At 38.4% G+C, this 20,072-nt stretch overlaps 1 protein-coding gene across 2 annotated transcripts in view; it reads right to left on the bottom strand.

Moving 5' to 3' along the window:
* cers5 (ceramide synthase 5) overlaps positions 1-19,679 on the bottom strand; it is a 41,469-nt gene extending 21,790 nt beyond the window's left edge. The window contains exon 1 of one of the 2 annotated variants that reach the window (XR_008300574.1): positions 19,307-19,679. Coding sequence is in view for 1 of the 2 variants with exons in the window: in XM_026932523.3 (XP_026788324.2) it covers positions 19,307-19,479 (173 nt within the window). In the remaining variant the exon portion in view is untranslated. The remainder of the gene's footprint in view (positions 1-19,306) is intronic. The other variant, XM_026932523.3, reaches the window with a different exon arrangement.
* Positions 19,680-20,072: the final 393 nt, after the last annotated feature.

Genomic DNA, 20,072 nt, shown 5'->3' with positions numbered 1-20,072 from the left:
GCGCAGCATACAAGTCAGCTCAGTGAGCTAGGTGCTTATCAGCTTTTTTTTTCTTCTCTCATTCAACAACCAAAGAAAGCACAAAATCCCTACTCATTACTGACCTTCACAAAACAAAGCTTTTCATTTGGTATGTATATTTAAACAAAACGCATTTCTCTGTGATGTGACACACCTAAAACTATAGTGCACTCGACTCGTCCTGAATCCCTCCACCTGCTGCGCCACATGTCAGGTTTTACTAGTCAAATTAATTTGCTTGAAGGGATGAAATACCATCTTTTCAGGATCAGGTGCAGACAGGTATGTGTTAATACTGATAAAAAAAACCGGGATAAATAAAGAGCAGCGTAAAGGTGTTGTCATAACTCTCCTGCTACTATACGCAGTCAACTCGAGGTTAAACATCTCAAATAATGTCTTTCATCAAGAACACAAACAGGATGTACTACCTCAGGCACTTTCGTAGGAAAATTACAATGACTATGGCTGAATGAATTTATATACTCGTTTGTGTCTGTAGGTAGCTATAGTTTATCACATTACATTAGCTACCACTTTTTAGCCTAGTCATTGAGATTTATGGGCAACCAAAACATGCGATTGGACAGCACACTGTAGCTTTCACTTGCCCAATGTGCTGGCTAATGATTTCATCTTTTGTTCACACTTGAAAAACAAAATGTGAGAATATCTTGCAACTAGACAACTCATAATTAATAAGTATGAAAACTGACACAGCTATAATCCATTCCCTTGCTATTTTCTGTTAACTGGTCAAAAAAAACAATAGAGTGTTTTATGGATGGGTTAACAATTAACACACTCTGTGTGTACAAAAAGAAGAAATGTAGTCTCTAAATGTAACAAAGTAGGTGTGTGATAAAATGGGCAGTAAATGTCCAGCATATAAAAACCTGACAGAGGGGGAATGACACATAAATGGCCAACGACATAGATACAGCATAGATGTACCTAGTGAGCGTGTGTGTGTGTGTGTGTGTGTGTGTGTGTGTGTGTGTATGCACATGGTGGCATGTTCCTACATCCACACACAAGGCCAATATGGCAGTAACATAACTCACAATACACTTTACCAGACTAGTATTAATGCATTTCAAGTGTAACTACAGAAATGATGTCTCAGGCTTCAAGAAAACAACTAAAACACTCCAGAGGCTGTAGACTGCATCCTTTTTAATCTTATCTAAAGATGCTTCAGATGCGAAACACGTTCAGACACGACTGCTAAACGTCCTGCATAGCCAACTTAAAATTACAGGCCTGCAACAAGTGGCTGCATCTCCTGCTAACAGGCCGTGCTTTTACCTACGAGCTAACAACACGAGACTACATTTGGTGCTGCTAGATGTTGTTCATGCCAGACGATCTAGTTTGAATATTTCAGAAACAGCTGACCTGGGATCTTCATGCAAAACAGTCTCTAGAGTTTATACAGAATGGTGTGAAAAACAAAAAATGTCCAGGGAGTGGCAGTTCAGTTTGGTGGAGTTGTTAATCAGAGAGGTCTGAGGAGAATGGTTTGAGCTGAAAAGAAGTCAACAGTAGCTTAAATAACTACTCTGTACAACCGTGGTGACCAGAAGTGTATCTCAGAACGCATAACACGCTGAACCTGCGCTACAACAGCAGAAGACCGCATCAGCCTCCACTCCTGTCAGCGACACTGGAGAGTTAAAATGGGAAAAACAGGCCTGGTCTTTTCTCAGTGTAGCCACCAAGACCACCCTGTATGAACATTAAAAACATTTTTGCTTTCTAGCATTTGACATGACGTTCTAGACATGAATTCTACTGACGAACGGCTTTACATCACAGGTAAAAGGGCCAGACAGAAAAATCTCCAAGCCCAATGTAAACTGGTAGAGGGAAGTCCCCATGTGCTACTTCCTAAACAAACATGTACACGAAACCATACAAGATTACTGTAAATTTGCATAGAACATGGTTCATCGCCTCATAACTGCATGCACAGCTGTGGAATCTGGAGCCAAGGATAAACAGCATTTCACTGACCGGATGAAAAGAGTCAGGTGCTAAATTTAGCAGGTGGGAGTCCTGCGATTTAACCTTTGACCCTGAGGCCATGCTAACTGTCCTTCACAGCTCATGGCTGTTTTAGTGAGAAAGTTAATTTCTTCACTGAATAAAAGGGGAGCTTGTGTGAACATTAAGTGAGGGACATGTATAGATCAGATACACTGAATTACTCACAAAGTACCAGAGTGGAAACACTTATCAATAACTAGAAGAAATACTGACAAAATTAAATGTGTAATAGTTGTGTATCATAGTTAACATTTGATTGATCATCCATTCTGCACATGGAAACCTATATCTTAAAGCCAACCTCTAGCTGATACTGAGAGCCTCTCTAGCCAAGATGAGAGAATGATTCAAAATGCATGATCTGCAATTCCTTGTCCAGTTGAGAGCGAAAGTTTACACCCCCCATTGTTTTTAATGGAACAAATGAAATACTTGCCCACATTGGGAAAGGATTTTACATGTCTGTCTGCTCTCTAATTTTTACTATTATTATTATTATTATTATTATTATTTATTCATACTTACAAGTCAGCTCAGTGAGCTAGGTGCTTATCAGCTTTTTTTTTTCTTCTTCTCTCATTCAACAACCAGAGAAAGCACAAAATCCCTACTCATTATTGACCTTCACAAAACAAAGCTTTTCATTTGGTATGTATATTTAAACAAAACGCACTTCTCTGTGATGTGACACACCTAAAACTATAGTGCACTCGACTCGTCCTGAATCTCTCCACCTGCTGCGCCACACGTCAGGTTTTACTAGTCAAATTAATTTGCTTAAACGGAATGAAATATGACCTTTTCAGGATCAGGAGCACACAGGTATGTGTTAATACTGACAAAAAAAACGAGATAAATAAAGAGCAGCGTAAAGGTGTTGTCATAACTCTCCTACTATACGCAGTCAACTCGAGGTTAAACATCTCAAATAATGTCTTTCATCAAGAACACAAACAGGATGTACTACCTCAGGCACTTTCGTAGGAAAATTACAATGACTATGGCTGAATGAATTTATATACTCGTTTGTGTCTGTAGGTAGCTATAGTTTAACACATTACATTAGCCACCACTTTTTAGCCTAGTCATTGAGATTTATGGGCAACCAAAACATGCGATTGGACAGCACACTGTAGCTTTCACTTGCCCAATGTGCTGGCTAATGATTTCATCATTTGTCCACACTTGAAAAACAAAATGTGAGAATATCTTGCAACTAGACAACTCATAATTAATAAGTTTGAAAACTGACACAGCTATAATACATTCCCTTGCTATTTTCTGTTAACTGGTAAAAAAAATAAATAAAAAATAGAGTGTTTTATGGATGGGTTAACAATTAACACACTCTGTGTGTAGAAAAAAGAAGAAATGTAGTCTCTAAATGTAACAAAGTAGGTGTGTGTGATGAAATGGGCAGTAAATGTCCAGCGTATAAAAACCTGATAGAGGGCCAACGACACAGATACAATGTACATGTACCCAATGTGTGTAGATTGATAGATGGATAGATAGATAGATAGATAGACAGATCACTTTATTCATTGCAGTGGGAAATTCACCTATTGCAGCAGCATAGAGAGTGAGAAGTATACTAAAAGTGATTTATACAATCCGTCTCACCCACTCTACAACACACTGCAGAGTCAGCGGAGCTCATTCTCATTCCAATAACATTGCACAACAGCTCACCTGTGTTATCACCAGATGATAACACTTTCACATTACACTACTACAAGAAAGCTATCATTTAGAGAGCTGTCATTATATTCTCAAGGTTCTTCATATTTATTATACACTGCCAGTTTTTCACAAGTGTACTTATGTAAATACTGATGTAAATCTGGTTAAATCTACAACTGTGTCCATGTCTGAACTACTACATTCAATTTAACTTATTGTATTTTATATTTTATATTTTGTGTGTGTACGTGTTGTATCTTGCTACTGACCATGCTGCTGTAACACAAGAATTTCCCTCATGGGATCAATAAAGTATATCTATCTATCTATCTATCTATCTCTCCATCTATTTAACATTCTAAATGAAAAAGTGGTTTAACGTAATAAAAGAAACGAATGAGAATAAACACACGTGTATGTATAATGATGTGTGATGTGGTAGTGTAGTAGGGGGTAAACACTGCAGATACAGCATCAGGGTTGAGTAGAATTAAAGTGGCAATGCAGTGCAAACATTTTAAACTGTGAGAACAACATTGAAGTAAAGTGGCGGTGCATATACACGTGGATATGGGTAATGGATGGTGGTAGCTTAACTGTTGTCCAGTGAGCTAATCCTAAGATTGGCTCAGTGCAAATAGTGATGAGTTGTTGTACAGTGTTATTGCAGTGGGTAGAAACGACCTCCTGTACCGCTTCTTTCTACAGCGGAGCTGAATGAGTCTTCTATTAAAGGAGCTGTTTAACTAGCATGGAGGGGATGCTGTCCATTGTTCATTTTTCTCCACCATCTTCTCGAAACTGTCCAGAGTGTGTGTGTGTGTGTGTGTGTGTGTGCAGGCCGTGCTTTTGCCTACGTGCTAACCACAGGAGACTGCACACACTTTTTGACTCAGCTGTTAGAAAGCGAGAACGAGAGATCTGAATGTAAATATAGACACTGTCTGCCATGTCAATGTTACTGCACTGGTAGGACGTCTGGAACCTGAACTTTAGATACACAGATTTGCCTTCAGTTTAAAGACATGATTTGAAGAATGGGTTATATGACAACAGAGATGTCAGGAAGAACGTGTGCGGGTGCACTAGATCAAAAACCCAAACCCAAAGGGAGTCAAACTACAGGGTGTCCCAAAAGGCTCCATATATAGGGGATCAGCTGTGCCTTCGTCAGTAGATGTTCGTGGACGTCCACTTCTCAGTTGGTGTGCGACACTTCCAGTCTTTTTCAACTTGTTAATAAGTTTGGCAACAGTGTCATGTGTGATGCGCTTGCCATGTTTCCTGTTAAAGTCCACCACAACCTTGCAACAGCTTCAAGATCCAGCCATGAGAATGATTTCAATACGTTCTTCTTTTGTCAAAGGCATTCTTAAAGGCTCTCTGAAAAAAAATATATAAACTAAGTATGGAAAATTTTGGAAGATATTTTGCTAAAAAGTGTTAATTTCCTGTATGTATGGAGACCTTTGGGGCACCGTGCAATATTATCCAAAAGCTGCTCAGAAGATATGAAAGATGTTGGAGGCAGGTATTAATGCATACAGGTTTTCAGAGAGTATTCATATCAGAATCAAAAGCAGACTGATCTTGAAAGAAAATTTTCAATAATAACATCTCAACGTGCAGTATTTCATCATTCCTGTTATTTGTCAGAATGAAGGATCATCTTTGAAACCTAATAATGACATAATTAAGTTTCTTTTAATTTGAGTGCAAACATTTGCACTCAACAGCAGATAAAATCACTGAACTCATGATGTGCCTTCTGCCTCACTGTAATATTTAAATACCCCTAAGAGATAATGAACGGATACTCGGTTAAGTGCTAGGAGAAAACAAATTAACGTGGCATAATCAAATATTGTCCCGCTACAATTAAACGTTCTTCCTGTCTGTGGCGATGCAAGTGCTTGTGTTTGACGGATGTAGTTTAGAGAAATAATGAACAGAAATATTAAATGCTCAGCAAAAGCTTTACTGGATGTCAGCTTAATATTTACGCCTGTAGACCTATAGTGTGCTGTTCAAACTGTTCAAACCACCCATCTCATTGGATTAACAAACCTTCAGTGGCAATGCGTGTTAATAGTAAGATGACTTTTAAAGAAGTCGTATTGGATGTTATTTAGGAAACTGCGAAATCACTGTACATCTGAAATTTAAAAAGCTAAATCATTTTCAGATTTTTTCTTTCTGAAATAGCGAGAAAGCCATTAAGTCATTGTCTACTGTTGAAAATGGAACAGAAATTCTGAAATTTATTACTAAAGAAAATCTTATCTTGAATGTGAAGTCTGTTATTTTAGACAGTATGAGTGAGCATTTTATTTCTGCAAGTTCACTTTGCCTCCCAGTCCTCTGTTTGTGGAAATTTGCGTTGTACCACTGGAAAAAACCTGAAGACGTGAAGACGCTGTATCCGATTTTTTTACTCCTTCATTTGTCCCATTTACTATATCTAATGTCAAGACAGCCTTGAGTCAACTTGACCATAGAAAGTCTGCAGGCCCGGATATCCTTAAGCCTTACTATCTAAAACTTGCTTCTGAATTTATTGCTGAACCTTTGGCTTATCATTTTAAGCTTACTATTACTAATAACACTATTCCCAAAATCTGGAAATCTTCCTATGTGCTCCCTCAATTTAAAGGTGGGGATTCTTCAATTACGAATAATTATAGGCCTATTTCAAAACTATGTATTTTATCTAAACTAAACAATTTTTGGAAAGGAATTGCATTTTGCCTAGACAGTAAAAAGACTTGTTCAGTCTTTTTACTGTCTAGGCAAAGTCTTCAGTCTTTTTACTGTCTTTCGTTCAGTAAAAAGACTTGTTCAGCACCTTTCCTTGATCTTTCTAAGGCTTTTGACACAGTTGACCACTGCATTTTGTTAAAAAGACTTCATATTATTGGGTTATCTTATCAAGCTCTTGGGTGGTTTGCTAATTATCTTTCCAACAGAACCCACTGTGTACAGATAGAGGGCTTAAGGTCCTCTGCATTATCAGTTGTCAAGGGAGTTCCTCAAGGGTCAGTTTTAGGTCCGATTTTATTCTCTCTTTATATAAATAATATTTGTGATAACATATCTAGTGTTCAGTATCATTGTTATGCTAATGATACAGTTATTTACTGTTCTGCATCTTCTGCCTCACACGCATTACAATATTCACAGTCTGCTTTTGACCTAGTCCAGTTACGATTACATAAACCTCAACTGGTTTTAAAAGAAGATAAAACCAAATCAATGCTTTTTAAAAGTTTTGTCATCAAACTTTACTGATACTGAAACCTTTCAAGGCACGAAAATTGAACTCGTTACAAATAATAAGTACCTGGGAAATGTCCTTGACCACGTATTGATTATACTGTTTTTAAACTTAAATTAAAATTAGGTTCTTATTTTAGAAACAAATCTTTTCCTATCAGTGCCAGAAAGTATTTGGTGTCTTCAACATTTTTACCCATACTTGATTATGGAGACATTAAATATGCATGCTCTAGTGCAATATTTAAAAACATTACACACCCTTTTTCACAGCGCCCTACATTTTGTTACTGGTTGCGACTATAAAACTCTTCACTGTTCTCTTTATTCTTTTTTACTGCCACCTCTGAAATTACAACGGTGCTTACACTGGTACTGTTTTATTTATAAATCAATATGAGGCTTGTTACCTACTTATTTGTCATCCATCATTTTTGTAAAAAAATGAACATTACAATCTTCTGTCAAACGACATTATTCAACGTGCTTAAAAAAAACACCAAGGACTAAGACTAAGAATCGTCCACATTGCACATTATGTACATTACATTGCACTAACGGCACATATTGCACAAATCTGCATTTTACATTAGTACTGTCGGACTGCTGCTGCCACCATCCATATATCTATATACATATTCCTATACACTTTTTTTTTAATCCCTTCATATATTTTATGTATACATTTTTCTTATATTTAATATTTTTCATATATATATATATATATATATATATATATATATATATATATATATATATATATATATATATATATATATTCTATATTTTCTTTTCTATGTTGGAACAGCTGTAAAAAGCATTTCACTGTAAGTCATATGGTTATGGTTATGCATGTGACATATAAAATTTGAATATGAATTTTGATTTGATCTGGAAAAGGTTTTACTTTTAATGCCTCAGCAATGTGGAACAACTTATAGGAACATTTACAGCTTACTGTGCTCCTTTCACTGGTTGAATTTCTGGCACTTGTAAATAACTTTGAGTATAGCCATATTGGAAGTTGCTTCTGCAATATTTGATTGCATATTACTGTGTATTTTTACTGTTTCTGCTCGATTTATTTATTTATTTTCACTAATTTTTCTTATTGTGTTAACTGTTGTTGTGTCTTTAATCCTCGTGGGTTTTTTTTGCTGCCTTCTTGGCCAGGTCACTCTTGTAAAAGAGATTTTATCTCAATGAGGTTTTTTTTATCCTGGATAAATAAAGGTTACAATTAGAAATGTGTTTTCTAGGCTTCTGCCATATAACACTTTTCTCGTCTCTACAAGATAGTATACTGCAGCAATGATGTATATCCAATGATGTTTACTCACAGCTTTTTTTTTTTTTTTTACGTGTAAGAGCTCCTCAATTTACCATCAGTGTATGCTAGTCTGAGTTATCAATCAACAAGCAGAACTTGACGCCAGCGCTGTCGACGTGGATGCCTCTGCCGCTAGTCTAGTTCTTCTGGTTACTAATTTGCATGCCATTTATAACCTTAAAATACACGTCAAACAGGAAGCAAAATATTGAACAAAAACTATCAGACATTTGACCTTGCTGTGACCTTGACTCCCTTTGAATCAATTTCAAAATTTAATCAGTTCATCTGTTGGTTACAGTAATAATTCTATATAAATCCTACAAACACTCAACCATTCGTTCTTGAGATATCGCACTAACGAGAAGATTGGATGAAGGCACAGATGGACGGACACCACCAGGAAGCCCTGTCCCCTTCCCCTCATCTCGACTCGTGTGTATTTGAGCTCATTAATATGAAATTACATCTAACAACGTACGTTTGACTTAGCTAACATTACACATGTATACACATATCAGTTTATTGCTGAACTAATACAATGGTCTCAGTTGATCCTAAATGTTGGTTTCACTTTAAAATAGAATGTTAACAAAGAAAAAATGAGATTTTTCTTTCTCAGTGGAAATTATTAGCATGTACAGTTATCAGGCAACTTTTAGTGTGCATAATTATTAGGCACCAAAATTTCAAATCATTTTTTTTCCACTTGCTTGTTTGTTCTTCAGTCTTAAAGTATTATTTATTAAATAACTAACATAAAATAAATTATTATAAACAATGAAAAAAAACAATTCTGGCCCTTCAAAACTATTCAGTTAGGAATATAGCCACTCTTCTGTTCAGTAACATGAGGCCATGAGCCTTCCATCCATTGAATCTGTCAGTTTCTTGATCTGTTCAGGATCAATTTTCGCAGAGGCGGCCACCACAGCCTCCCAAATGCTGTACAAAGAGGTGAATTGTCCTCCCTCACTGTAAATCTCTCACTTGAGAATGGCCCACAACTTCTCCATAGGATTTAAGTCAGGTGAGGAAAAGGGCCAGGTCATCATTCTGTCATCTCTGATGCCTTTGCTGGAGAGCCAAGCAGTGGTGTACCTTGATGTATGCGATGGATCATTGTCCTGCATAAAGACCATGGCCTTCCTGAATATTGCTGACTTCTTCCTGTACCACTGCTTGAAGAAAGTGACTTCTAGAAACTGGCATTAGGTTTGGGAATTGATTTTCAATCAATCTTCAACCCAAAATGGTCCAACTAGCTCATCATTAATGATACCAGCCCACAGCAGTTCCAGTGCCTTGCTCAAACTGGTACTCTGTGCCCATTAGTGATCCACGCATGGACCCGCCCATCCGGTACATTAAGAGTCACTGTCATTTCACCCGTCCACGAAACCTTCGAGAAATCGGTCTTCAGGTATTTCTTGGCCCAGTCATAATGCCTCATCTTGTGAGTCTTATTCAGTGGTGGTCATGTTTCAACATTGCTTAATTTAGCCAAGTCTCTGAGCACCTTGTACTTCTGGACACTCCTGGAAGGTTGCAGTTCTGAAATATGGTGGCACTGGAGGCTAACATGTTCCTGGGAACCTCACATTTTCTTCTTAACTCTTTTGCAGTCAACTTGCACCTTTTCTTCTCCACACGTTTTTTGCGATCCTGTTGATTATTCATAACAAATCGTTTGACTGTCCTTCAATAGTTTTGCTATCTGCAGTGTGCTGCATCTGCATCCCTCTGATAGGCATTTTATGATTTTTGAATTTTCAGTCTCAGTTAAAACTCTTTTTTGACCCGTTTCCTTGGGGTAGAGATACTGCCAAATAATTATGCACATCTTATATAAAGGTTAATCACTTTAAGCTACACCCACCCTTCACCTGAAAATAATTATACCCAGTCAGCATTCAGGTTTATATGGTTAAGAGTTGGATAAAGTGCACAGAAATAATAATCAGATCATAATACTGACTTGCCTAATAATTTTGCACGCAGTGTATATTTATTTGGGATGCCACAGCAAATTTAAGCCTAAAAAAGGTCAAAACAAAAGAGAGACAAAAATTGACATAAAAAATAAAAATAAAATAAAAACGATTAAATATGTTGTTTTTCTTTTCTGCAAAATCGGACTCCCCTGTGTGCATGTGTGTAGGCAGACCGATGCTGCACGTTTACTCAAGCCCAACAAACAGCATTATTATAAATCTGTAATCTGTAACACACATACGCAGGAATGGGCGTCAGATTCTGCCGGGGACTCTGAATTTGGCACGGGCTAGCAGTTCCTCACTGCACAGTTGATTATATTTGTACATCCTAAATCTGCTTAAAATTCCGTTTCTAGTTTTTATTCTGAAAATGAGCCATCATTGTCTGTCAAGCATGAGCACACTCTTATCCACTCACAGCTGATCACATGATCCTATCAGCCAGTCCCAGCGATTTGTGTCACATTTGGCTTACAAATGTCTGCTATAATGCAATCTGATGACAGGAAAAGTGTCATTACGCATAGGAAAGGATTCAACACCCCACATCTCTCGTGATGTCAGTGACTTGCCCCTCACACAGGATATGAGCAATGGATAAAATTCAGCCTCTGGTCCTTAAGACACAGGAAATTTCAGGCTTATATCCTGTAAATTATGGTTTCCCCATTTTCTCTCTGCTAGAGGATGGTTGTGTAATTTTGACTGTATCAAGTTTGGGCTGTAACAGAATAGACTGTGGCCTACACACAGCACTAATTAGCTTGAATGAACATTTCAATGAACTTTGAAGCAACAGCTTACGCAAAGGACTGGGGTTTTAGTGTGAAACCCTCTCGACCTGAGATCTTTATCCTATTTTTACCCAGAATTCCACATACCAGATGGATACAATGGCCTAGAAGAAGGTCCTACTCCATTACTATAACCTGAGTCATCTATTATACTGAAGAATCTTCCGCAGCTTAGCCACTTTATCAGCTATTTAACGCATTCCTAACAGCAAACTGAGGCAAACTGGAGTCTGAACAGAGACATGTGTGAATCACTGCGTCTGTGTGCGTCTGTGTGTGTGTGTGTGTGTGTGTGTGTGTGTGCATGTGTGTGTGTGTGTGAGAGCATGTGTGTGTGTGTGTGAGAGATAAATGCCTGGATGAGTGGGTGTAGTGGACTAGCACAAATATGGTCATGTGTAAGGCTGTCTATACGCTTGTGTGTGTCTCAGAGGAATTTAACTTTCCCAAACCTCTTTCTCAGAGCAGGAAGGATTATTAAAATGAGCATAAAAACAGCCAAGACAGCAGAGGAGTATAGCAAATGTTCAGTTTAGGTATAGATTGGTTATAGATTGTTTTGGTATAGAACATCGATCCACAAATACAAAAGGCTTTCAGTAAAGATTCGAGCAATGTAACTGGCATGTGATATGGAAGGAAATACACTAGTTAGCCAGAGCTAGCCAGCTTTGTTTTTAACTGGGCAACAAAGCAACATTAAGAAAATAGTGAGGCATTCTGACTATTTAATAGCCTCCATTTTGCGCTGTTCATTTTTCTCAGAAACAAAAAGAGACAAGAAGCTGCAATAACTAATCAACAAAACGTATATTAACAACTATTTCATTAAAGGACTAATGGATTAATCAACTGCTGCTTCATAACATAAACCAACTAACTGATAATGAAATTCATTGCTAGTTTTAATTATAGAATTTTAGGGCTTCAACAACTATTCTGCAAAACTGAGAACTTAATTAGTCAGATAATTACGTGTAAATCATAATTGATAGATTAATCGATTAACAAAATTGTTAGTTACTGCCCTGTTACATAGAGCACCTAATAAAACACAGTGGAGGTCAGTGAACAGGTAACATGAGCTAACCAGATTTGTTTTATTTTGTTTTTGTAACAAGCAGCTTTAAGAAAATAGTGACGTAAAATTTCAATTTCAATCTCAACAAAACAAAAGCTACCTATAAAGTCTGTCAAGTAATCAAGTTTTATCATGTATGAAATGATGCATAGGTTGTATCATGTATGAAAGGATGCATAGCTGTTGACTGTGCAACATTGCTATTGTTGTGACGTCAGGTGTGTTTTTATCCGAGGATTTGGGCGAGGTGAACGCTGCCCGATTTCCCAACTTGGAATTCCGAAGTTGAAAGACCGTTGCACTTTTCCACGTCAGAGGTCGGGGTTTTAAGAGTTCCGAGTACAATGGATACCAGCATTAGAAATAACACTCCATGTCTAATCCACCTTCTTTTCTATTCTGCAAAATTAAAGTTCACTTAGATGAAACGAAACACGACCATGTCCTTTCTCATTCGAATGAATATTCATGTTCAAGCTGGGGGAAAGGGCCATCTGTTTAAGAAAGCAGACAACAAGCACAAGTCGCGTTCCCTGCCCTTCTTTAATGAACTGGTCATTTAAATTTCACCAAAATGCTTTTTAGCAAGAAAACATTGGGATTGTGTATTTTTTGATAAGAATCAGTTTCTCAATGTGAACCACAATGTGAGTGTCTCAATGCGAGTGTTCAGTATTTAAGTCTGTGTGCATGATTCAGCCAATAAAAATAAGCCGGTTTTATGGATGTATCACACTGTTAATTCACAAAAATGTTTCTTTATTTTAAAAAAGACTAGAAGTAGTTGCATTCTGGAACGTGATGCAATTTTATCAGCAACTAAACACATACGAGGGTGCTAATAACACTTCATTTGTAATGTGTGATTGTAGTCTGTTAGACTCTTGATTACATTGGGATTCAAATTCGTAGCACTTGGTTCAGAATTTAAAGTGCATGATGTTAACTTTTTTTTTTTTTTTTTTTAAAGATATGTTATGGGGTTTTATATGTGTATTGCCATTTCTGTTGTTTAATTGACAAATCAGCAATCATTCCAGTAAATCTGTCTGCTATACTGAATAATTTCACCTGGATACTGTACATTTGTACCTGCTGTAATCATAAAGACTGTCCTGTGCTCATCCCAGGACTCTTATTCTCAGTATGCTCACACTAAACATCCTCTCAGCACTCAGTACTGTTTGTACACCTGTCTGCTGTAATGATTTATAAGCTCACTATCCAGTGTCACACTAGATAGAGGATGGATTCCCTTCTGAGTCTGGTTTCTTCCTCAAGGGAGGTTTTCCTTGCAGCTGTCGCACTTGGGCTGCTCATTAAGGTTCTAAATCTACATTCAGATTTCTGCAAAGCTGCTATCTTAAGAGCGTTATACAAAAAAAAAAAAAGAACTGCTTAATTATTACAATTAATTGAACTGCTTATGCTTAATTAATATCTCATTATCAAGCCTGTTGCTTTCCAATATCAAGTTGCTCGGCAGGAGTTCTCATTTTATCTGGATACTTTCAACATTTGTTAACACTTTTGATTGCTATTATACCTATTCATATACAAAAAAATGACTATTGATATAGCTAGCTAACTTTCTAATGCCCCACCCCCTACACAGCACCATTATATGACTGTTGCTATGGTTACACCGCAAAGGGAGCTACTTCGCTCCGTACTTGCCAATATTAATTCAAGCATTGCTGTACAAATGACTGAATTCTGCGCAAATAAAATTAATAGAATTAAAATTCACATTTTAAGTGACATTAGTCTATAGCAGTACTTGGAGAAAATTTATTTATTTATTTTTTAAATCTGATGATAAATTTTTCTGAAAAATTTCCGCTTAAGGAAGCCCACAAGTTGTGAAAAAATGCTGAAGTGCTATGTCATTATTTTGATTAATAACGGCGTACTGTACCATATTACATCGTTATTTTGACTTAATAACCTGTTGTTGTCTCCTACCACTTAAACTGACGGAATTTCATAATGGTAAAGACGGTCTTTTTGACCGTTTGACTTTGACGTACCATATCTGAACTCATTTAAATAAATTATCAACCATTACATGTATGTGTGCCAGCTGAATGCCACTAAAGCAACAGCTGACTTTATTTACTATCTGGGAAACAGCACACTGAGGAGGAACTACACACTAATATTCAATAAATTAGTCTTAATTATTGAATCAAAATTCAATAATGTGTGTGTTAAATATTAAATCAAAATAATGAGATATGTCAATATAAAGTAACTTGAAATGTTATATATGTTGAAGAGATTATGAGTTACAAAGTAATGAGATACAGTATTAAGTCAAAATAATCACAATCACATCTTGAAATAACAAGTTACTAAATCGACATAGCACTTCAACATTTTTTTCCCAACTCGTGGTTCAGGGCTTCTGTATCTGCCATGCGTTATAATCAACACTGAGTTTAGGCACGACATCGTTATTTTTCTACAGCAGGCACAGTCTCACTGAAAAAGACCAGACAATGTTTTTCCAATCTTCCAAACTGTCCAGTTTGAATTAGAACCCGATGCAGTCTTCTTCTGATGCGGTGTGCTGTGCATTCTGAGATGCTTTTCTGTTCACCATGGTTGTACAGAGTAGTTATTTGAGTGACTGTAGCCTTCCTGTCAGCTTGACCATTCACCTCTGACTTCTCTCATATGCCTGCAGAACTGCCACTTTTTGTTTGTTTTTCGCACCATTCTGTGTAAACTCTAAAGAAAGACTGCGGTGTGTGAAAATCCTAGGAGTTTCTGAAATACTTAAAAACAGCCCATCTGGCCGCAACATCCATGCCATGGTCAAAGTCACTGCGATGACATTTCTTCCCATTCTGATGATGGATGTGACCATTAACTGAAGCTCTTGTCCTGAATCTGAATGACTTTATGCATTGTGCTACTGCCACATGATTGCCTGACTGGTGTACAGATGTTCCTAATAAACTGAACAGAGCGCGTATAGTGTGACTGAATTTCTGACCGGATCTACTTGAGAAGTGGAATTAATGCAGCCTGTCAGCGACCCAGAAACAGGCACTGCCTTGACTATGGACAGAATTTTAATATTACTCAGGGCTTTGTGTGCATGTGAAGAAGTTGTTGCCACTGATAAATAAATAAATGAGGGAGCGAGAACGGACTGGCGGAGTGCCAGGGCCCGAGGGGAAATGCGGCTCCCCAGCTGGGTATTAGAGCTTCCACTGTCGTTCCTCATCACTCGGTCCCCAGTCACCCGGCTAAAAACACATCAATCCTCTTTAGACCAACTAAGCTAATTGGACCGCCAAATAAGCTGGCATAGTCTGAAACATCCGGAGCTGAGTCACGGCAGGGGAGCAGCATGAACTTTAGCAATGGTGACAGTAAATACAACAAGCTCCTAGAAGGACCTGGTGTTCTCAAAGGTAAACATCAGGTGACAGGGGGCCAAGGGAAGGAGGGGGCTTGGTAACGGGAACACCATGCTGGAGTAAGCAGTTAGGGTTAACAGTCGGGGATAAGTGGCTGGTCGTAGGTGGAAGGGGGAGGGAGTGGGGGAATGGGGATGGTGGGCGGAGACCTGATTAAGGTTCAAATAAGTTCTGAGTTTCAAAATAGATTCTGAGTTTATAATCCTTACCTACCAGATTTACTTGTGCGTCCAGATAATATCCAGGGTAAAGTCAACCTAACTTTCAGGCACAATAAACAAACAAACAAACAAAAAAATCCATTTTATACAATTCCCATCTTACACAAAAAGCACCCTGTTTGGTTCTGACTGGATTTGGGGCGTGTGTGTGATGATTTCTGAGGGTCGGGTGTGATGATTATTGGGCTGAGTATGTGATTATTGTGCTTAGTCTGTGTTTATTGGTGTCAGTGTGTGATTACTGGTGTGCGAGTCTTTTTTTGGACTGAGTGTTTGGGGTGCATGAAGATTATTACGGTGAACGCTTGGTGATTATTGGCATGAGCATGTGATAATTTTTGGGCTGAGTGTGTGATGATTTTTTTGGAGTGTGTGCTGATTTGTGAGATGTGTTTGTGATGACTTTTTGGGTGAGTGTGTGATGATTAGTGAGAGTATGATGATGTTTGGGTTGTGTGCGTGATGGTAATTGGGTGACTGATGATTTGTGGGTTGTGTGCGTGATGGTAATTGGGTGAGTGTGATGATTTGTGGGGTGAGTGTGTGATGATTTTTAGGGTGAGTGTGATGGTATTTGGGTGAGTGTGATAATTTGTGGGGTGAGTGTGTGATGATTTGTGGGATGAGTGTGTTTATTTTTAGTGTGTGATGTTAAGTGGAGTGAGTGCATGATGATGTTTGGGTTGTGTGCGTGATGGTAATTGGGTGAGTGTGATGATTTTTAGGGTGAGTGTATGATGATTTTTAGGGTGAGTGTATGATGATTTTTGTGTGTGATGTTCATTGGATTGAGTGTGTGATGATGTTTGGGTTGTATGCGTGATGGTAATTGGGCGAGTGTGTGATGGTATTTAGGGTGAGTGTGTGATATTTAGGGTGAGTGTGTGATGGTATTTAGGGTGAGTGTGTGATGGTAATTGGGTGAGTGTATGATGGTATTTAGGGTGAGTGTGTGATGTTCATTGGAGTGAGTGTATGATGATGTTTGGGTTGTGTGTGATGGTAATTGGGTGAGTGTGTGATGGTATTTAGGGTGAGTGTGTGATGGTAATTGGGTGAGTGTATGATGGTATTTAGGGTGAGTGTGTGATGGTAATTGGGTGAGTGTATGATGGTATTTAGGGTGAGTGTGTGATGGTAATTGGGTGAGTGTATGATGGTATTTAGGGTGAGTGTGTGATGGTATTTAGGGTGAGTGTATGATGGTATTTAGGGTGAGTGTGTGATGGTAATTGGGTGAGTGTATGATGGTATGTAGGGTGAGTGTGTGATGGTAATTGGGTGAGTGTATGATGGTATTTAGGGTGAGTGTGTGATGGTAATTGGGTGAGTGTATGATGGTATTTAGGGTGAGTGTGTGATGGTAATTGGGTGAGTGTATGATGGTATTTAGGGTGAGTGTGTGATGTTCATTGGAGTGAGTGTATGATGATGTTTGGGTTGCGTGCGTGATGGTAATTGGGTGAGTGCGTGATGGTATTTAGGGTGAGTGTGTGATGGTATTTAGGGTGAGTGTATGATGGTATTTAGGGTGAGTGTATGATGGTATTTAGGGTGAGTGTGTGATGGTAATTGGGTGAGTGTATGATGGTATTTAGGGTGAGTGTGTGATGTTCATTGGAGTGAGTGTATGATGATGTTTGGGTTGTGTGCGTGATGGTAATTGGGTGAGTGTGTGATGGTATTTAGGGTGAATGTGTGATGGTAATTGGGTGAGTGTATGATGGTATTTAGGGTGAGTGTGTGATGGTATTTAGGGTGAGTGTATGATGGTATTTAGGGTGAGTGTATGATGGTATTTAGGGTGAGTGTGTGAGTTACGATTCAGTGCTAAGAATGAAAGTAAGACTCCAACTATGCACTTTAGTTTACATAGAGTTCCTAAACATCTTGTTTGGGACTGGTTCACCCGGCCGGGCTAAAGAAAGCTCATACTACTCATACTTTAAATGCAAACTGAGACACTGCACATACTCTGTAGCACTGAGAGACTTTTATAGAACCAGTGGAACCGGACTCGAAACCATCGAAAGACTCCACCGTAACAGGAAGAGCAAGATAGCATCAGCATCACTAACTGGTTCCTTGAGGAAGCACTTCTTAGCATTACACAAGCACGCAGACCTCTGGCATGCCGCTGATGAACCTATTCTTTAATGTCGACACTGGTTTTAATATGAGACAGGCGAACATTTAACGTCCCTTTAATGGAAAAATAAGCTCAGGCAAACCGCTGACAATACTTTCAGAAAAAGATTCAGCCATTTTCGTAAAGACACCTACAGCTTTGTGCAAACTTACCACTTCTATATATGTTCAATATTAAAAATCAGCTTGTAATGTGAATTTTAATTTTCAGGTGTGAACAAACAATCCCGGTTTGAACTTTAACTTTGTATCACGAGTCTAAAAATCAGGTGTGTAAATATACCCTGGCAAAAAAAAAGTGCATATTCAAAACATTTACGCAAACAGAAACCACCATGTAAAATACATTTTCAGACTACAAAGTGGAGTCTTAACCAACTTGCAGTTAGCAGCCAGTCACTCCGGACCACACCGATTTTGCATATGTATTTGGGTCCTCATTGTTCGAGACAACAAACTATAGTCATCTTGGATGTTTTCTACAGATCACATGACAGGCAACCCATTCCCTAACTCTCGAGCATGCTTTCAATTAGAAGGCTGAACACTCAGGAGCATTCAAAGTTAAAGGAGTGGTTCGAAAGGAAACAAGTCATATTTACATCAGTGTTCTTACTCTGTACCTCATACTCAGTCAACCAGGTAAGGCATGCTGGGATGCCTTTCATTAGGCTAGTGAAGCTATCAGGTAATGGAAACTAATGGCCACCAATGAGCATCATGTAAACTGCATAGTGAATTTATGACACACTGCCTGAAAGCATCTGACCTTTTTTTTTTTTATATGTCAGTATGACATGTTGTTGTCATGCCTCCTTATTTCCTTAGGCCTTTGACACTAAGCCAATTGTTTATTAAATGAATCCATTATCAGGATAAATATCAATAAATCACTATCAATAAATCAGGGCCACTCATGCACATCCTTTAGATTTGAGTAGCTGCAAGCCAACATTTTAAAGCAAATATTGAGTCTTAATCGCCATACTTCCATACTAAATAGCATACGGAACTATTACGCCAAATACGGGTCGAATCCCTACAGGTTGCCACTACTAGCGTACTAGCGCACTTAATAGTACACGGAGATGGATAGACACTATCTAGTACACTAGAACACGAAATTGACGTAGTCCTACATGGCTAGTTAGCTTAGCCGGCTAAGTTGCACACCGCCCCCTTTTTTCACTCCTTCTTCCCCCTTGTTTGACACGAAAACCTCTTAAAGCCGGTTTGACAGCCAGTTGAGAAGATTTTATTTCTAGAAAACGTCCATACCTTTCGAAAAATATCCTAAAGACGAATATGCCCAAGGCCAGCGGGAAAGCGTTGAGTAAGTGTCCGGCTCTCGGGTACTCCACCCCGGGCGCGGGATTCGCCAGGTCCGCCCAGCTCACGTTGTGAGGAAGCCAGAAATCCTCGTTCCAAAACCAGGCTGAGAGAGCAGCCATGTTACGGAAAAAGAGCTAGGTCTTGGAGAAGGATGTATAAAGTAGCTTCCTAAAGAAAAAAACAACACCAAGGGGGTTTAATGTAACTATTCACCGCCCCCTTTTACCGTGCACAACAGCAAACGTGTACCGAAGTGAAGCTCCATCGACAGCTGCTTTCCACACCCGTACTGGGTTGCCAGATTGCAGCGAGCGTTTGCAGTGAGGTTGCCAGGTTGGGTGTTTTTCAGCAATCATCATGACTATCAGTCTTCCACTGTCCTTATTTTTCTTTCATTTTTTTTTTCTTTAATAAGCAGGGGTGGTTTTAGTGATTTGGAAGCCCTAGGCAAAATAAAGGAATATAGGAATTATTTAGCATTAATAATTAAAAATATATAAAATTAGCATTTTTTACAGGGCCCTTGGCTTCTGGGGGCCCGAGGCGGTTGCCTACCTTTGCCTAGTGCTAAACCCGCCCCGTTTATAAGATTATTACTTGTCACAGTGAATGATATGATCTGGATAAAACCCATTTCTGAATCCTATAACAGACACGTGTCCTCCATATCAGATTATACAATGAAAACATTCTAACAACAGACACGCAATTA

The sequence above is a fragment of the Pangasianodon hypophthalmus genome, chromosome 20, assembly GCF_027358585.1.
Source record: "Pangasianodon hypophthalmus isolate fPanHyp1 chromosome 20, fPanHyp1.pri, whole genome shotgun sequence".
NCBI classification, from domain to species: Eukaryota; Metazoa; Chordata; class Actinopteri; order Siluriformes; family Pangasiidae; genus Pangasianodon; species Pangasianodon hypophthalmus.
This window is presented reverse-complemented; position numbering and strand designations above follow the sequence as displayed.